The sequence below is a fragment of the Hyaena hyaena genome, unplaced genomic scaffold, assembly GCF_003009895.1.
Source record: "Hyaena hyaena isolate Hyena2069 unplaced genomic scaffold, ASM300989v1 scaffold_725, whole genome shotgun sequence".
NCBI classification, from domain to species: domain Eukaryota; kingdom Metazoa; phylum Chordata; class Mammalia; order Carnivora; family Hyaenidae; genus Hyaena; species Hyaena hyaena.
This window is the reverse complement of record NW_024081355.1, coordinates 723,822-744,684: the sequence shown is the minus strand read 5'-3', so window position 1 is coordinate 744,684 and position 20,863 is coordinate 723,822. Positions and strand designations below refer to the sequence as shown.

The 20,863-nt window shown below is 39.3% G+C and overlaps 1 protein-coding gene across 1 annotated transcript in view; it reads left to right on the top strand.

Annotated features, from left to right (window-relative positions):
• RNF115 (ring finger protein 115) overlaps positions 1-20,863 on the top strand; it is an 87,896-nt gene that overhangs the window by 29,800 nt on the left and 37,233 nt on the right. Inside the window, exons 3-4 of the mRNA XM_039217864.1 lie at positions 2,405-2,462; positions 20,619-20,830. Coding sequence (XP_039073795.1) covers positions 2,405-2,462; positions 20,619-20,830 — 270 coding nt within the window. The remainder of the gene's footprint in view (positions 1-2,404; positions 2,463-20,618; positions 20,831-20,863) is intronic.

Genomic DNA, 20,863 nt, shown 5'->3' with positions numbered 1-20,863 from the left:
GTGTTAAATAAGGAGCATATTGGTTGTTGGGAAGCAGTTAGTGGGCTTATTTTTTTTTTTTCTAAGTTTTTAAGTAGTAACCTGGTTTCTTTAGCCCTGTATACAAAGTATGGTTATAAGTGCAGATGGTGATAACTGCAGGATGAATCTTTTTTTAGCAGGGAACTATGAATTTTATGGATCCTGCATTCACTTGCCTTAATTCTTGTATTTATGCCTTTGTAGGTCAGAGGTTGTCCTGTACAAGTGCTATTGGTAGCAAATACTCCGGTGTACAGATTATGTCTTTTAAAAGTTCAAGATTTTATTTATGTTTTCTTTAAATGTTTATTTTGAGAGAGAGTGCGTGCGCCCATGCGTGCGCAAGAGGGAGAGAAAGAATTCGAAGTAGGCTCCGTGTGCTAAGCCGGATGTGGGGCTTGATCTCACAACCATGAGATCATGACCTGAGCTGAAATCAAAAGTCTTAACTGACTGAGCTCCGAGGTGGCCCTGAAAGATCAGTGTTTTAAATGTTTGAAGAAATCTTTTTCTCAGAATCAGCATCCTAGAGCTAGCATGGTATTCCCTTCTGTGAAGTTCCTAAACATTTGCTGATTTGCATACTTAGCAATTACAGTGTAAATAATGGATGGTAAAAATTAATGAGAAGAGGTCCTTACGTGTAAATACTGGATAATGGGCTCCAGATGCTACTAGACGTTCATGTGAGGGGCATCTTGTAAGTTTTCTTGAGCTTTGTAACATTATCAGAAGATGTGGTTGTTTGATTATCCCTTCTCTATGATTAGCCCTGTTACTCTTCAACTGTGGAGGAATTTTAAGGAAAGGGAATGCTGAGGGAGTTTCAAGGGGAGCAGAACTGTAAAAAATAGTTGATAGCTTTAATTACCAAGAGTATTTGAATCTCTGAAACCGTGTAGTAAAGGCAGAAAAGAGCCCTGGAAGCCTGTCTAAGCCTGAGCAATAAAATGGGTAGATGGTGGTAGTTGAATTATTTACTTAATTTAGCATAAATATACTAGTACTTCTGAGCTTGTTCTACATTTGAAATGTTTTTACAAAAGTGTTTTTAACTTTTGAAACAAATATAAGTGTTAAATGGTTTCTGATTAGCACATAGGCCTGAGCATGACTACATAGAGAATGGCATTAGCTTTACTATTTCACTTTTGGTTCTGTACTAACCAGAGTGTCTGTGTTTCCTCAGTGTGCTGAGCACAGTGCCTGGATTGGTTTTCTGAAAACGAAAGCTATTACAGTAGTTTGTGGACTTGTATCATTGGAGTGACTGTGTGTACATGTTTGTAGGCTTGTGTCTCTTGAAGTAAAAGTGGTATCTAGCATTTCTTCTGATTCTTTCTATCTGCCCCCCCAAATGTTATTAGCCATTTTCCTCTTCCTTCCTTCCTTCCTTCCTTCCTTCCTTCCTTCCTTCCTTCCTTCCTTTCTTCTTTCCTTTTCTTTTCTTTTCTTTTGCAAATTTTATGGGACCGTGTGATCTAATATTTCTCCCTAATCTTTAGGAGTAATTTTATTGTTTCCACAGTCAATTTTAGCTCAACAGCTTTTATTTTTTCAAGTTATCAATATAGAATGCAGCACTTCAGGTTTTCAAAAATGATGAGTGCTCTGTATAATGTCTGATATACAATAAACACTTTGCATATATCTATGGTATTAATACAGTCTTTACCCTTTGGATTTATATTTATGAAAGGAGGGAAGGGTTAGAAATGGGTGAGACAAATACTAGATTATAATATGGTAGAATTTAGAATCAAAGTCAAAGTGCAGAGGGGTGTGGAGGATCCTCATTTGGTTGATGAGTTCAGAAAGACTTAATGAAGGAGGTAGCATTTGAGATGGGCCCTGAAAGATGTATAGGATAATCAAAGAATAGGAAAAACTGTCAGAAGGAGAAAAAATGTTTATTGAGTTCTTTCATAATGTGCTAACTATCATACCAGACCCCTGGCTGTACTATATTTAATCATTCCCAAGTAGTCTCACATGTTGTGTTCATCTGGTAGTTGAATAAGTTTTTAGTGAAACGTTTTGAGAATCTTGTTTTAGTTCTTCGCCTCTTTGAGAATACATGTATTTCTTCTCTTGCTAGGAAAAATTTGAATTGCATTGCTGGCTGTGGGTCCTTCTTCCTACTCTGTGGTGGCCCCTCTTTCCAATTTTTCACTTGATTTATGCTCGATTTTTGTAGTTTGTTAAAATGTTTTTCATAGATTAATCCACATGCCTGTTCATAATTTCCTTTGTAGGTGTCACGTTGGGATGAGTTATTTTCCCTTATTGGGCTTTGTTCTCATTGTACCATTCTATATTTAGCTTCTGGGAGGGAAGCTTGCTCCTAGGAATAGAACCAGTACTCATTCCTTTTTCTCTTCAGTTTTTTAGGTGGTGGTGGCAGCCGGATAGACAATAGCACATCAACACATTTTGCAGAGGTAAGTTTTCCTTTGGCTTGTAGGGATTCTGTAGGGAGTGAGTGGGTGTTAAAATCATGACAGATTTTCACTTCCCAGTGCAGCAAAACATCAGAATCTATAAGAAAAATGTGGGCAAGAGTAGCCCTCAGGAAGATTTGTGATTTTAGTAGTTGGGCCTTTGGCCTGTTACTTTTAGTAAACCCTTGATTAAGAGAGAGTAACCTCCTTGATCTATGCTGTTTTGAACCTGGTGGTGTTTTCAATTCTGTTTTCTACCTCCTGAATTGTGTGTATGGTGTGAGAAAAAGGGCTGTGGTGTTTGTGAAACAACAGTGCTGTGTACTTGGCTTTGGTGATGTGACAGCCAAGTAAAGAGCAGGCAGAATGAGTTGTAATTGAAGTCACAACGATGCAGTCTTCAGCTGTGCACAGAGGTACTGCTTTGTAGAGGTTGCCTCTAATGAGCATGGTGGTTTGGTGTGATTGGAGTTAGGGGGCCAGATGAACAAAACTGTATTTACTTGCCTTCCAGATCTCAAGGTGGGACCTATAATTAATTTCCAGTTCTTCATATAATGTAATATCCATATTTTGCGGAAAAATTCCCAACTATGATTTGAAAAAAGGTCTTAGTCTGCATCCTGGAATACCATTTTACATTAAATTCAGAGTAATTTTCTTTTTCACTTTATTCATTGACTTAAAATCCCTTGTTTGTTTGCTTTTGGTCATTTTAACCGTTTTTAAGTGTATAAGTAAGTGGTGTTAAATGCTCTTTGTTTTTAATCATTTAGTGATACAGCCCATAAGGGACAGACCATCTGTTTCAGCCTACAGGAAACACTGGTTTGCTTTTGCTTCTATTGCCACACTACTTGGTTGGCTTTAGAAGGCTAACAGATGCTAAAAGAAAAAAGTTAAATCCCATAATCAGGATTTTTTTGTGTTTGTTTCAGGATCACATTAGCCTTTTCCAGAGATAGCTTAGCTGCATTAGAGGTCTAGGACAATTTCTAATATTTATTTGTGTGTAATTTAAAACTCTTGGCAGTGCGTTGGAAAATTGGTGTTCAGTAATCCCATAAAATCCTAAGCTTCTCTCCTTTATCCTCTGAAAATTATCTTAAGAACTGACCCCCCCTGCCCCCCCTCCTGATTTTTATGTTGTAGAATTACAGTCAAGAAGCTTGACAGAATGTTTGAGTAAAAGTCCTGTTTTATTAAGGGTATTTTCTTTTACTTATGGTCTGTGTACTTTTTAACATCCAGTCTTAAGGTTTTTGGTTAACTCTGTAGTGCCTTAGTACATGGGCCGATTAGAGTGTGCTTTAAGACCTTTCATGTCTTTGAACTCCCGGTTTTATTTTCTTATTTTGATGAATTAAAAGACATTATTTAAGATTTAGTGTGCTTGCCAGGCTTGGAAGCCTTTCCGATTTTAGTATGGTTTTCCCTGTGTGTGCTATTCCTGATAACACACAGTGTCACTTGCTGATTATAGATAATGCTAAGGAAGCTTCATCTGATTTTCTTTAAATGTTAGTTCTCTTAGGAAATGGAAAAACTTGGGTCTGTCAGTTTTATAGATATGACTCACCAGGAGGAGATGCATTCAGAAGAAAAATAAATATAGGTAGTCAGTTTCCTAACTTTAGTAATGCTAAATCTGTTCTTGATGGCATGAGCTGTCCTTCAGGTGTGAAAGTAATTTTGCTGAGTCATAGCCGGTGGCTTCATGTCCCTTAGGGTTGTAGCAAGGGCAGGATTATGCCCGGTTTTCCCTCTGTAGAACTCCCTGGTCATCATGCTTGAATGTGTCAGTTTTCTCCTTTTTGAATTTAGAAGATAGAAAAAACTCTCTCTTTATAACATTATAGAAATTGCCAGGCATTTAACTCAATCAGCTAAAAAGTATGTATTGAATGTTTTATGCACAGCACTCTGCTGGAAGCAGGGCAAGAAGCAAGTGTCATGGTCGCCTTGCCTGCAAGGCACTTAGAATTCAGTTGGGGAACAAGTACAAGCACATATGAAGCAAATAAGAAAACAAAGAGTGTACGGAGAATGTGCTAACCTTGTTGTGGGGTGTGTGTGACAAGCACAGGAGAAGGGAGAGGCTGGGGGGCTGCCGTCTCCGGGAGGAAAGGTCAAGTGACACAGCAGAATGCCCAGAACAAGATCGCTTCAGTTCATATCCTGGGTTGAGCACTTACCTGCTCTGTAAATTGGGGAAAGCATCTACCTCATAGGGACCCAATGAATTAATCCATGGTAGGTGTGCAGGCCACTGTGCCTGCCATGCAGTGGGTTTTAGTACATTTTAGCCATTGTTAAAACTTCATGGAAAAGGTAAAACTCCTTCATGGAGAAGTTAAAACGGTAGATGGATATTTAGATAAGCAATGAGGTGAGAAAAACTATCTCAAAACAGTATTCATAAATTGTAAGGTTTTATACTCTTGTCCCTGGGTAAAAAAATGTAGAAAATTATAAATAGAAACCAAAGTGTTTTTTTCCTTTTCCAGAGTTTAGCTTGATGATTTCAGCAAAAGCTTATGCTCAATTTTGTTCTATTTTTTTTTCAGCCAGAGTTGCTTGTACAAAGAAAGATGAGGTTATTTTCTGTAATTAGCATTTACTAATAGCTGGGGAGATAGAAGGTGAAGATGGGGGGGTGGTGAAGGATTGCCAGTTAAGTAGGAGCTTTGTTTAAGTATTGATGAGGGCAGAGAATGAATCTAAAAACGTTGCCAGCAGTTTGTAGAGAGGAAGGACATTGCCGTACTGAGGTCCCTGGTGGTAACCTGGGGAATTGAGCCCATGGCTGCATGAGGGTTTCATTGATTTCTTAAAAGCTTCTGACTGTGATCTGGTACCAGTGAGACATCTGATCTGAGAGGCTCAGCTTATCTAGATGATCACTTCAGTGCAAGAGTGTCTGTGGCTGCTGCCTGGGATTAGCAGAAAATCAGGTAGATGGCTTCCTGGAAACAGAGCTCCCAGGTGTGCACAGAGGGGCAGGAGGGTGCTCCTCGCATTCTGGTTTATATTTATTGGAACAAAATTTCTTTTGGTATATGATGAGGCATTATAATGACAATTAAAAGGTATTAAAAAACATCTGGAATGCCACTATTCCGAGAGCTCCTTTTTCCCATACATTTCCTTTCAGGTTTTACCTTGAGGCATAGGCACAGATGCTATAATAACATTAAGAAGATTTTTAAAAAATAAAAAATCTCCTGTATTCTCATTACCTTATTTTAGCTTTATTTATTTCCTTGCAATATATCTTACATTAAAATTTTTTTTTTTTAATATTTTATTTCTTTCTGAGAGAGAGAGAGAGACAGCAGAATCTGAAATAGGCTCCAGGCTCTGAGCTGGCAGTCAGCACAGAGCCTGACGCGGGGCTTGAACCCATGAACTGTGAGATCATGACCTGAGCTGAAGTCAGATGCTTAAACAACTGAGCCACCCAGGCGCCCCAATATCTTAATTTTTTACATACATGCTTTTTAACTGTTTTCAGAGGCATTCACAGAGTATACCATATTGTATTTCTGCTTTTTAAAATGTATTTAGGATTATGGCAAAAATCATCTTTTTTGGGGGCGTCTTGGTGGCTCAGTCAGTTAAGCGTCTGACTTCGGCTCAGGTTATGATCCTACGGTTCGTGGGTCTGAGCCCCGTGTTGGGCTGTGTGCTGACAGCTAGCTCAGAGCCTGAAGCCTGCTTTGGATTCTGTATCTCCCTCTCTCTCTGACCCTCCCCTGGTCACGCTGCCCCCCCCCCCCGAAATAAATAAAACGTTAAAAAATCGTCTTTTTTGTAGTTGAAAGAATTGTATATTTTGAGTTTATATTGTTTCACGTCTACATTGTATTAAACTGTTATCTTGTGCTAAGCATTCTGATTATATGTGATACTTGATCATTGATTGTATCTCTTCCCTCCACCTCTGACTCTAGAACTCATTGAGAAATAAACCACAGAAGTCAGACAGATGGAAATAAAAATTTAGTTTTATAGAGCCATATTGGAGAACATACTGATCTGTGGCCAAGTCGACATCCTTGGTCCACATGGGGTGACTCACCTAAGAATTAGAGGTTGCAGAACAGGCATTCAAACTCAGAACCATTTTCTTTGTATTTGTGTAGCATCCCAAAGTGTGAACTCTATCCACTGGAGAAATATGAATCAGCCAGTGTTAGGCTCTTGCTACTTGCCAGTAGGATACGTCACTCCTCTGGTAGAGAGGAAGAATGAGGGATGAATGAAGAGGTCAGAGACGGAAATGAGAGTTTGGATTCTTGCCTCTTCACCTTTAGGTTTAGCAGTTTAAGCCTGAAATGAGCCGGGAGGGTGGCAGTAGTGACTGGGGCAACTGGGGGACAAGATCGGTACTCTGCGAGACAAGTTTTGCTTTTACGAACTCAGTGAGGAAAGACTCTCCAGTACTAACGCGCGCTCTCTGTGTGTGCTCTCGGGGCCTGTGGAGAAGGCTCTGAAATAATAAAAAGCAGCGTAGAGTTAAATCCCATTGAACTAAACAAAATTGTCAATATTCTGTTTTTGACCTACAAAAATGGCAATTTTAAATGATTCAATCTAGTAAAACAGAACTTAAAGACTTTAAGCCATCCTTCCCCAGGTTAACCGTCTTTCCCCCATTTGCTCTTCTCATTCTCAGCCAGAGGGCTTGCACTCAGATGCCCGGTGGAACTTAGGTTCTGTGAGCAGTTACAACTTGGATTGAATCTTAAAGTTTGAATTAATTCAACCAGATCTTTCCATGTGTCTCATTTTTTATTTTATTTTATTAAACAATTTTTTTAATGTTTTATTTATTTCTGAGAGAGAGAGAGAGAGACAGTGTGAGCAGGGGAGGGTCAGAGAGAGAGGGAGACACAGAATCTGAAACAGGCTCCAGGCTCTGAGCTAGCCGTCAGCACAGAGCCCGACGCAGGGCTCCAGCCCATGAACCGTGAGATCATGACCTGAGCTGAAGTTGGACGCTCAACAGACTGAGCCATCCAGGCGCCCCTTAGAGTGAAGACCTAAAAGAGCTTGTTTCACGGTACCTGCTTCACATCCAGTCGGTTTTGGAAATGTCAAGTAAAACTCCTGAGCTTTTCAGCATTTGTTCAAAAAAATAACTGTTTCGATAATTCAGTGCTTACTCAGGTCACACCCATAACACTGTTGTCAAGCAGAGACTACACACTTCATGGTAACTGAAGGAAGAAGGGTAAAATAAAACACTCTTGGTATGGGCCTTGCCAGTTTTCTCTTCAGTGTGTGCCCGTTGCCCAGAGTTCATGGACTGTAATTTAAAGTCATTTAGGAGAGGGTACCTCTCCAGGGATTATTTATGACACAGCATTTAAATTACTGGGGGGGGGGGGGGATAGGGGACTGTATATCATAATTCTTTTTGTGACTAGGATTTGAATTTTATATTTTAGTAAAATTTAGGAATTTGTCATGGTTGCGACCATAGTCTTAAGATTTCTTTTTGAGGGCCCCTATCTTGCCCAGACAGTATATTACAAACCTCTGAATTTCCATTTTCCATTTACTGTTTTTTTTTTTTAAAGTTTGTTTATTTTGAGAGAGAGAGAGAGAGAGAGAGAACCCCAAGCAAGCTCCGTGCTGTCAGCACAGAGCCCGGTGTGGGGCTCAATCCCGTGAACCATGAGATCACAACCTGAGCCAAAACCCAAGAGTTGGACGCTCAACTGACTGAGACACCCAGGCACCCCAAATTGCCATTTACTTTTAAGCCTTATATTCCACGCACCCTTGAGTTGATTTGAGGTTGAGCACTTTTTTTTTTTACTTTTCTTTCAGTATCCTCTGCTCATAATTATTCTAATGTTTATTTTTTTTAAATGTTTATTTATTTTTGAGAGAGAGAGTGTGTACATGGGAGAGTACAAGTTGGGGAGGGGCAGAGAGAGGGGGAGAGAGAGAATCTCAAGCAGGCTCTGAGCTATGGGTGCAAAGCCTGACACTAGGCTCGATCCAACAAACATGAGGTCATGACCTGAGCTGAAATCAAGAGTCCATGCTTAACTGTCTGAGCCACCAGGCACCCTGTTTATTATTCTTAAAACACACACACACACACACACACACACACACACACACACACACCCATTGTGATTTTTCCTTGATTTATTGAACAAACCTGTTTCTTGGAGACAGACCTTTTAAGTATAGGTCTTTTAAATTGTCCTCTAAGCTTTTAGGTTTGCAGTAATTTTATTCAGCCTTCCATTTGCCTCTAAGTAGAAACTTTATTTCCATGGTAAATGTGAACCCTGTACTTCTTTGCCTACTTGTTAATAACAGCTACTACCTTTTTCAGGGTGAAGATATAGTTCAGGTTTCCTATATCTAAAAACCATGAGTCGGGGAAAACTATGGACATATCCCCTCATGAACATAGATGTGGAAATTAAAAAAAAAAAATTTTAGCAAATAGAACCCAACACTATATAAGAAGAATTAGACATCATACTCAAATGGGATTTATTTCAGAAATGCAAGGTTAGTTCATAATTTGAATATTAGTTCAACATTTGAAAGTCAATGTAATTCACCATAGTAACAAGACAAAGTAAAAATCATACAGTCATCATAATGGATGCAAATAAGGCATTTGACAGAATCTAAAATCAATTTTTAAAAATGTTTATTTATTTTGAGAGAAAATGAGTGCCTGAGCGAGGGAGAGAGAGGAGAGAGAGAAACCCAAGTGGGCTCTGCACCATCTGGGTGGAGCCCGATGCAGGGCTTGAGCGCATTAACTGTGAGATCATGACCTGAGCTGAGATCAAAAGTTGGACACTCAAACAACTGGCCAGGTGCTTGCTAACATTAATTTTTGATAAAAACTCTCAGCAAAGTAAAATAGATGGTAATTTCCTTAATCTGACAGAGCATCTAATAAAATCCTACAACTAACGTCATAATTAATGGTGAAGCAAAATATTTTCTAGCTAAGATCAGGAACAAGACCAGGATGTCTTCCCTCATCACTTGTGTTCACGGTTGTTTTGGAGGTTCTAGCCAGTGTAATAAGGTAAGGTAGATAGAGACAGATATAAGTGGCATCCACATTGGAAAGGAAGACATAAACCTGTCTATTGTCATGGTCTTTTATGTTGAAAACCTGATGGAATGTATAAGAAAGCTCTTGTTAAGGCTAGTGAATTTAGTAAAGTTGCAGAATATAAGTAAAACAAAAAAATCGAACGTATTTTTACATATTAGCAGTTGGTAATTGAAGTTAAAAAAATTTACAATAGTATACAAATATGAAGTATTTTAAATTTTTTTTTTAATGTTTTATCTGTTTCTAGGAGAGAGAGACAGCGTGAGCAGGGGAGGGTCAGAGAGAGGGAGTCACAGACTCTGAAACAGGCTCCAGGCTCTGAGCTGGCAGTCAGCACAGAGCCCAACGCGGGGCTCGAACCCACGAACCGCGAGATCGTGACCTAAGCGAAAGTCGGACGCTTAACCGACTAAGCCACCCAGGCGCCCCACAAATATGAAGTATTTTAAAAAGATGTCTAAAATCTGAACATGGAGAACTATAAAATGTTACTTAGAGACATTGAAGAACACCTAAATAAATGGAGAAATATGTCCCACTCATGGATCAACTTAATATTGTTGGGATGTCATTCATAATTCAGTATAATTCTAGTGAGGGTCCCAGTCAAGATTTTTTATAGAAATTGACAAGCAAAGGGACACCTGGGTGGTTCAGTCTGTTAACTGTCCGACTTCAGTTCAGGTCATGATCTCACAGCTTGTGGGTTCAAGCCCTGCACTGGGCTCTGTGCTGACAGCTCAGAGCCTGGGAGCTTGCTTTGGATTCTGTGTCTCCATCTCTCTTTGCCCCTTCCCCACTCATGCTCTGTCTCTCTCAAAAATAAACATTAAAAATGTTTTTAAAAAGGGTATTGACAAGCAGATTCTGAAATTCATATTGAAATGAAAAATATGTAGAGTAAAATTTCTTTGAAAAAGAAGAAAAAGTTGGAACAATACTACCTGATTTCAAAACTTATTATAAAGCTACAGTAATCAAGACTATGATATTGCCATGAAGACAGGTAGATCAAAAGAACAGAATATCCAGAGTCTAGAAACAGACATACACTATGGACAACTGATTTTGACAAAGGTACAAAGGCAATTCAGGAGAAAACGCATAGGCTTTTAAATGTAGTGTAATAATGGTTTTAGGCATAGAAATTAGTGATTCTCCACTTACATATAAGTGTGCTCATCCCAACAAGTGTCCTCTTTAATGCCCCTTGCTCATTTAGCCCATCCCCCCCCACCCCTCCAGTAACTCTCTGTTCCTTGTATTTAAGAGTCTCATGTTTTATCTCCCTCTCTGCTTTTATATTATTTTTGCTTCTCTGCCCTTATGTTCACCTGTTTTGAGTCTTAAATTCCACATATGAGTGACATCATATGGTATTTGTCTTTCACTGACTTATTTTGCTTAGTATACTATACTCTAGTTCCATCCACATAGTTGCAAATGGCAAGATTTCATCATTTTTGATCACCAAGTAATATTCCATTATAGATATATGTACATACCACATCTTCTTTATCATCGGTCAGTGGATATTTGGTCTCTTTTCATACTTTGGCTGTTGTAAATAGTGCTGCTGTAAACATTGGAATACATGTGTCCCTTTGAAACAGCACACCTTTATTGTTTGGATAAATGCCTAGTAGTGCAGTTGCTGGGTCAAGGGTAGTTCTGTTTTTAACTTTAAAAAATATATTTTTTAATGTTTATGTATTTTTGAGAGACAGAGCCTGAGGGGGAGGGGCAGAGAGGGAGACACAGAATCTGAAGCAGGCTGCAGGCTCTGAGTTGTCAGCACAGAGCCCATTGTGGGGCTTGAAAGTACAATCTGTGAGATCATGTCCTGAGCCAAAGTCAGACGCTTAACTGACTGAGCCACCCCCATCTATTTTTAACTTTTTGAGGAACCTCCATACTGTTTTCCAGAGTGGCTGCACCATTTTGCATTCCCACCAGCAGTGCAGAAGGGTTCCTCTTTTCTGCATCCTCGCCAACATCTGTTGTTGCCTGACTTACTGATTTTAGCCATCCTGACTGGTGTGAGGTGGTATCCCATTGTGGTTTTAATTCCTTATTTCCCTGATGGTGAGTGATGTTGAGCATGTTTTCATGTGTCTGTTAGCTATCTGGATGTTTTCTTTGGAAAAGTGTATGTTCATGTCTTCTGCCCATTTCTTCACTGGATTATTTGTTTTTTGGGTGTTGAGTTTCATAAGTTCTTTATAGATTTTGTATGCTAACCTTTTATCAGATATGTCATTTGCAAATATCTTCTCCCATTCCATTGGTTGCCTTTTAGTTTTGCTGATTGTTTTCCTTTGCTGTGCAGAAGCTTTTTATCTTGATAAGGAATAGTTCATTTTTGGGCACCTGGGTGGCTCAGTCAAGCATCCAACTTCGGCTAAGATCATGATATTACTATTTGTGAGTTCGAGCCCTGTGTTGGGCTCTATGCTGACAGCCGAGAGACTGGAGCCTGCTTCTAATTCTGTGTTTCTTTCTCTGTCCTTCCCCTGCTCATATGTCTCTCTTTGTCTCTCAAAAAATGGATAAATGTTTAAAAAAATTTTTTTTAAGGAATAGTTCATTTCTGCTTTTTGTTTCCCTGGCTTCTGGAGACAAGTCAAGTAAGAAGTTGCTGCAGCCAAAGTCAAAGAGGTTGTTGCCTGTTTTCTTCTCTAGGATTCTGATGGCTTCCTGTATTTAGGTTTAGATCATCTTGAGTTTATTTTTGTGTATGGTGTAAGAAAGTGGTCCAGGTTCATTCTCCTGCAGGTCGCTGTCCAGTTTTCCCAACACCATTTGCTGAAGAGACATTCTTCCATTGCAAATTCTTTCCTGTTTTGTCAAAGATGAGTTGGCTGTATGTTTGTGGGTCCATTTCTGGGTTCTCTATTCTGTTCCATTGATCTAAGTGTCTGTTTTTGTGCCAGTACCATGCTATCTTGATGATTACAACTTTGTAATGCAGCTTGAAGTCCAGAATTGTTGTGCCTCCAGCTTTGGTTTTCTTTTTCAGGATTGCTTCGGCTTTTTGGGGCCTTTTCTGGTTCCAGAGCATCCAACTCTTGATTTCAGCTTAGGTTATAATCCCCAGGTTGTGGGATCGAGTCCTGTGTTGGGCTCTGTGCTGAGTGTGCAGCCTGCTTAGGATTCTCTCTCTCTCTGTCTCTCTCTCTCTCTCTTTCTCTCTCTCTCCCTCCCTCCCTCCCTCCCTCCCTCCATCCCTCCCTCCACCCCCTCACTGCCTCCCCCCTATCTTCCTCTCCCTCTCTCTCCAATTCCCCTCTCCCCCATTCATGCTCTTTTTCTCTCTCAAATAAAAAATAAAAATAAATAAATGAATAAATGGTACTGAAACATTTGAATAACACAAATATGGGCTTAGATACATACTTCATTAAATAAAGTTCATTTATTTTGAGAGAGAGTGAGCACATAAGTGGGGAAAGGGCAGAGAGAAGGAGAGACAGAATTACAAGCAGGCTCCATGTCATTAGTACAGAGCCTGATGCGGGGCTTGAACTCAAGAACTGTGATTTCGTGACCTGAGCCGAGATCAAGAGTCAGAGGCTTAACTGGCTGAGCCACCCAGGCACCTCTAGATACATACTTTAAACCATGTACAGAAATTAGCTCAAGATGGATAACGGACCTAAATGTAAAACTTTTGATAACTTGAAAATGAAAACACAGGAGAAAATCTTGGGATATGCAAAGATTGTTTAGATATGACCCCAAAAGTATGATCCATAAAAGAAAAGTATGACCCATAAATTGGACTTCATCAAAATTAAAAACTTCTCTTCATAAGAATACAAGGACAAATGTTTTCTGGGAGAAAACATTTTCAGATTATTTATTTCATAAAGGACTTCTATCCAGACTATATAAAGAACTCTTAAAATGACATAATAAGAAAACCCATTTTTTGAAAATGGCAAAAGATTTTCTGCTTCACCAAAAACGATGTACATATGGCAAATAAACATGCAGAAGAATGCTTAACATCATTAATCATTTTGGAAATGCAAGTTAAAACCACAGTGAAATACCACTGCACAACTATCAGTATGGCTAAAATTTGAGACTCCCCATACTAACTGTTGGAGAGGCTGTGGAACAACTGAAGTTGATATAAAAATGGTACAGTCACTTTAGAAAACACACTAGCTATTTTTAGAAAAAATATCTATCTGCATATATAAATATGTATAAAGATATTCATAGTGACTATTTCTTGTAGCTAAAAATTAGAAGCAGTTCAAATGTCCATCAACAGGGAGATGGGTAGACAAATTGTGGTGCTCGTATTATGAAATACTACTAAGCATAAACCATTGATACATGTAAAAATATGGACAAATGTCAAAATAATTGAGTAAAAGAAGCCAGAGTACGCACAATATCCCCTTTAAATGAAATTCCAGAAAATCAAAAATTGTGGAGAATGCAAACTACAGAAAGATCAGATGTTACTTTGGGCTAGGGAGGGGTAGGAGGAAGGGATTAATTACCTAGAGGCACTAGAATACATTTGGAGGTGATGGTTGTGTTCCTTATGTTGATTTAATATTTTCATAAAGTTGCCTGGGCACTTTTTCAAAATTGTACTCTCAATTGATTTATCGCTGTGAGACCAGTGTTTTTTAATATATAATTCACATTCCATGTAATTTACCTTTTTAGAGTGTACAGTTCAGTGGTTTTAGTATATTCATAGTATTCAACCATCCCCACTAATTCTAGAACTTTTTTTATCACCTCACAAAGTAACCCTGTACCCATCAATAGTCACTCCTTTTTTCTTCCCAGTTCTCTCAGCCCTAGGCAGCTACCAATTTATTTCTTCTGTGTATTTGCTTGTTTGGGACATTTTATATAAATCATACATTATGTGACTTTTGTGACTGGTTTCTTTCACTTACAATGTTTTCAAGGTTCATCCATGTAGTAGTATGTATTGGTACTTTATTTTTTTTTATTCTTTTTTTATGGCTGCATAATACTTCAATTGTATGGCAAAACTATTATATTTTGTTTATTCACTCATCAGTTGGGCATTTGGTTGTTTACAGTATTTAACTGTTATGAATAATGAATATTTGTGTACAAATTTTTGTGTGAACATATGTTTTTCAGTTTTCTTAGTGTATAACTAGGAGTGAAATTTCTGGGTCATATGGTAACTCTTTGACTTTTGAGGAACAGACCATAATATTTTAAGAGGTGCTGATGTGATCATGGTTAGCATATAGCCAATTGTGCTAAATGGAAAGTACCGTCCATTCTGGGGTTTTTGTTTGTTTGTTTTTTGTTTCTTGTTTATTTTTAAGAGAGAAAGTACAGGTGGGGGAGGCACAGAGAGAGAGGGGGACAGAGGAAGTGAGCAGGCTCTGCCCTGACAGCAGCAAGCCCTGCTTGGGGCCAGAACTCATGAACCGTGAGATCATGACCTGAGCCAAAATTGGATGTTCAACCGACTGAGCCCCATCCTGTTTTTTTATATTGAAGTATATAAATATTTCAGTCCATATATTTTCAGAAACACTGTCTTTTTACCTCCATTCAGCACATTTCAGTTTTTCAAGCAAAACTTGTCAAATAAACGGTCTCTGTGATTCTTTTAAATGTTTCACTCAAACTTTATAATAGTGTTCTTTGGTTTTACCTATGTAAAACCATGTTCTGAATACCCAGTTTTGTATACAAGCTGTGTTTTTTCTCTTACGCTTGTCTGCTCAGAGGCAGATGACCTGAAGCTGTTCTTATCTGTAGTGTTGATCTGGCATACATACATTTGTGTAATGCATTTTTTTATGCTGTGTTCTGTGGTCAGGGTGCGCTGTTATTATTTGTTTGCACTAAATTTGTGGTTTCCAGAAAGGTAGCAAAATGCCTCATGCTGATGTTGAAGCTGCTTCTGAACTTGGGTTCCTTAAGAATTTTTATATGTGTTAGATGTGGTAACAATTTGTATATAATTATCTATGCATATTATTGATAGTATGGTCTTGGTGCTTGATTTTTCTTCCAGTCAAATTTTCATGTATTTAGTTTTATTATTATTATTATTATTATTTGAGAGAGGGAGAGAGTGCGTGCTTGAGTAGGGGTGGGGGCAGAGAGAGAGAGAGAGAGGGAGAGAAAGAATCTCAAGCAGGCCCCATGCTCAGCATAGAGCTCAACAGGAGGCTCGATCCCACAGCCTAGGATCATGCCCTGAGCCAAAACCAAGAGTTGGACATTCAGCCAGTGGAGCCTGCATACTTAGTTTGTACATTAATTATAATGATCGTTTTCAGAGTTCTTTTCTGTGAGCAAACTTTATGGAACTTTACTCGTATAGTACAGGAATGTGCATTTCCCATAGTTTACGTGCGCTGGATGATGGAGAACATGGAGGGGTCATACTTTTCACTTACTAGAGGCAAGTGCATTTTTGGATATTTAAGTGTTCCATTTACCTTGGAATTTGGATTCAAGGAAAACTGTGTTGTAAACTGCTTTTCAGACTAGAAACAAGTGATCTTTACCAGAGGAGGGCTGTCGCTGGAAAGCAAAGGGAAGTAAATCTGATATGATAAGAAGTACAAATGGCAGTTAAAATGAAAAGGTGCTTTATCTCATTAGTATTTAGAGAAATCTTACTTATGTTTTTGCTTATCAGATTGGACATTAGAATTTTTAAAAAGTTATTTAAAAATAGTATTGGCAAGAGTATTAGGAAAATGTAAGTTCTAGTACTCTGGTAGGAGTATAAATTGGTATAACCCTTTGGAGGGTAGTTTGGTACTATCTAACAAAATTTAAAATACTTATACTCAGTAATTTTACTTCTGTGCTACAGAGTGTCCATAAGAAGGAAAGACTGCTTCCTACTACATTTTATGGGGCTAGGATAATCTGATAGCAAAAGCCAGACAAGGATAGTACATAACAGGAAAATCAGAGGCGAATTTACTTAAACATGGATGGAGAAAACCCCAGAATAGAATCCAGCAAAGTACTGTATTCATCCTAAGAATTCAAGGTTGGGTTAATATTAAAGGCTAGAAGGAGGTGATAACATTTTAAAGTACTGAATGAAAAAACTGCCAACCAAGAATTCAAAATCTGGCAAAGGTATCCTTTAAGAATAAAGGAGAGAGGGGCGCCTGGGTGGCTCAGTCAGTTGAGCATCGACTTTGGCTCAAGTCACTATCGCATGGTTCGGTTCTTGAGTTTGAGCCCCCTATCAAGTGAGCTCGGGCACTGGGCTGTGCACTGTCTCTCCCTCCCTCTCTCTCTCTCTCTCTCTCTGCCCCTCATGGGATTCTTTCTCTCGCCCTCTCTCTCTGTCCCTCAATCACTTGTGTGCACGCACGCACACTCTCACTCAAAAATAAATAAATTTTAAAAAGAATGAAGGCGAAATTAAGACACTCTCAGATAAACAACATTTCAGGGAGTTCATCGCTAATAGACCTTCTATACAAGAAATGCTGAAGGGAGTCAGGCTCACTGCAGACCTATTGAATTTACTTTCTGGAGTAGGGCCAAAGAACATATATTTTAAACAAACCCTCCTCTTTATTCTTACACACCAGAAACAAAAACTCTACAATAAGGTACCATTTTCTATCTAGCAGATTGGTAAAAACTAAAAAGAAAAAAGCCCTGTGATATCTACTGCTTGCCAGGATTTGGTGTAGTGGAAACTCTTGGTGGATGTGTGAATTGGCACAACTACTTTGGAAGACAATTTGACATTGCCTTGTGAAGTTAAAGATGTGTAGACCGTGTAAAGTTGTACAGACCACTAATGGAAAGAAGACACCTACATGGATGTTCACAATGGCTGTTTGTAGTAGCAGAAGCCTGGAAACAGTCCAGATGTTTATTGAGAGGAGAAAAGATTTTTAAAACTGTGGTATAGGGGCGCCTGGGTGGCTCAGTCAGTTAAGTGTCCGACTTCGGCTCAGGTCATGATCTCGCGGTTTGTGGGTTTGAGCCCCGCATCGGGCTCTGTGCTGAATGCTACCTTAGAGCCTGGAGCCTGCTTCAGATTCTGTATCTCCCTCTCTCTCTGACCCTCCCCTGCACTCGTTCTCTCTCTTTCTCTCTCTCTCAGAAATAAATATAAAAATTTTTTTTAAAAGCGTGGTATAAATTGTGTGTGAAAATGAATGCACCAACGTGCAGCTGAGAAAGCAAGTGCTTTCGTAAGGCACTTTCATAAACCGTAAGGCACATTTTGTTAGGGATATATACATTTCTAGTGAAACTGTAAAGAAAAGCGGATGATAAAAAATTATGGGTAGTAGTTAACACTGGAGGTTGGGGCAGGGTTTCGGTGGCCATAGTGATGTGAACTAAGATGGTTACACGGGTTTATATTTTATTTTCTTATACCTCACTCATTATGTTATTTTAGATGTAGCAAATACTAGAAATCATAGTACAAATGTTGCAGACTAGATAAAATACAAACATCCGTGCTATGCTACTGTTGAAAAGAATGATGTGATTTTGTGTGTTCTGAGTCAGCGCGAGCCTTTTGTTCCCTCCGTGGCTTTTATCCCTCATGTAACATTTGCAGTTTGTCTTCCTTTGGTGGGAGGGATAGTGTCTTTTTCCACTTAAAAATGAAATCCGTTAGGGCTGAGTTTTTTTTTTTTTTTCTTTAAAAAATTTTATTCATTTCTGTATCTTTTTTTTTAAATTTTTTTAATGATTTATTTATTTCTGAGAGAGAGAGAGAGAGAGAGGCAGCATGAGCAGGGGAGGATCAGAGAGAGAGGGAGATACAGCATCTGAAGCAGGCTCCAGGCGCTGAGCTATCAGCACAGAGCCCGACGCGGGGCTCGAACCCACAAACTGTGAGATCATGACCTGAGCTCAAGTCGGACGCTTAACCGACTGAGCCACCCAGGCGCCCCTATTCATTTCTGTATCTTAACAGTTCCCAGAAAGTGTTTGGGACAGAGTACATGCTAACCAAACATTTGTTGAATGAGTGTGTGTGTGTGTTTGTGTGTGTACACAGATATTTAAAGATTGGAATTCTAAGCCCCAAATTAACCGCTGGGTAGGAGTGAAGAATTAGGGGTAGGAACTGGTCATGGCTAAATGGAGACTGTATTGCACTTTGTATTTTATATCCTGCATTTGTATTGTTCTAACTTTGTGTAGTTTTAAATTAAAAAGGAAAGAAACATCTTTGAAAATCAAGAAGCAAAATGCAAACTGGAAAGAATGGCAAAAAATAACATTACTGACAAATCTAAACAAGAATTGCTTAATTCCAAGAATTGAGGATGTTAGGTTGAGACTACAGTTGGGACTGGAATGAGCTCAGCTCTCACAGGCAGCTATGCTGCGGACCCTTTCTCTGAGTGCTTCTAGACGTGGCTGTTGTTACCTTGAGTCTCTGGAAGAAATTATCAGTCTGGAGATGAGGGGCTGTGAGGATTTTAAGACCTAAGGTCATGTGCCGAGCAGTTTTGTGTCCCTGTTATTATATATACATTAAATAATAAGTATTTCTGTTTGATCTAAAACTTTGAAACAAAACAAAAAGGCAGGATGTGACCATGGTTGTGTACTTGATTGGATAGAGTGAAATAAGTAGTGTTGTTCTATGGAACTCTTAAAGTGTGTCCGTGTACAGGTAAACAGAATTCAAATTATTTTAGTGGTGGTTTGTTTTTTCCGTTCACTCTTTGTTGAATAATTCCTTTGCCACACCCAATAAACCCACAGCCTGAGCCCCCAGTCCTCTCCCCATACCGCCAACAGCAACCTTTTAGTGATAAAATAGAAGTATGAACAGCAGAATGGTCTCACAGACATTCTGCTCTGCTCTGTCACAGCCTCGACAGCACCCCTTTCTGATGCAGCTTCTAGATCAGAGAAGTATCTTACAGACCTCTGTCTCCACTCTGTGGTGATGATGCTTTTTTACAAGTGTGTGTAAATATATCCATTAAGTCTTAGGTTTTTTTTTTTTTTTTTTTTTTTAATATTTTTATTTATTTCTAGGAGAGAGAGAGAGAGACAGCGCGAGCAGGGGAGGGTCAGAGAGAGAGGGAGTCACAGACTGAAACAGGCTCCAGGCTCTGAGCTGGCAGTCAGCACAGAGCCCGACGCGGGGCTCGAACCCACGAACCGCGAGATCATGACCTAAGCGAAAGTCGGACGCTTAACCGACTAAGCCACCCAGGCGCCCCAAGTCTTAGGTTTTTATATAGTAGAAATGCGGATGTCATTTGTGATAGAACACAAGAATACAACATTGGCCCAAATGGTTGATTATGCTTAGGACAGAGTCCATGATCATCTCTGGCTCACGTTTTTACTTCAGAAGGGAAACTGGTCAGCGGCATGTGAATATGAGCTTAGTGTTAAGGAAGGCATCTAGTGTTTGGTTTGCTTTCTATGTGAAGGAAATTAAGTTTCTCAGTATGTAAGCCCCACCCTCCATGCATCCATTTGAAAGCTATCTCTTTTCTCCTCCATAGAATGGAGAAAATGTATACTTTAATTTTTTGAAGTTTATTTATTTATTTTGACTGAGAGCGAGCGAGCAAGCATGCATGTGAGTGGGGGAGGGGCAGAAAGAGGGGGAGAAAGAGAGAATCCCAAGCAGGCCCTGCATTGTCTGCGCAGAGCCTGATGCAGGGCTCGATCCCATGAACCATGAGCTCATGACCCTTAAGCCTAGATCAAGAGTCTAACGCTTAACTGACTGAGCCACCCAGGCGCCCCAACATATACTTCTTTAGTTTGGAGCTGCTTAATTTCAGAGTGTTAAAAATTATTCCTCTCTTACTCTTGAATGCAGAGAACAAACTGAGGACTGATGGGTATGGGGCGGGGGGGAGAGATGGGCATGGTGGAGGGCACTTGTGGAGATGAGCACCGGGTATTATGTGGAAACCAACTTGACAATAAACTATTTGTAAAAAAAAAAAATTATTCCTCTCTTTTTTCAGTATTTATTCTTACCATTTTCTCTTTCCTGTGATTTTGCAGTGAGTAATGTGTTCTATTCTGTTTTTTACTAGCTCTGGGAGCATTTGGACCACACGATGTTTTTCCCAGATTTTAGACCATTTCTAAGTAGCAATCCACTGGACCAAGATAATAGAGCCAATGAAAGGGGTCACCAAACTCATACTGACTTCTGGGGACCAAGTCGGCCTCCCCGGCTGCCAATGACTCGAAGATACAGATCACGGGGAAGTACTCGTCCTGATAGATCCCCAGCTATTGAAGGGTGAGTGAGTGCTTTTTTCTTTGAGTTCTCTTT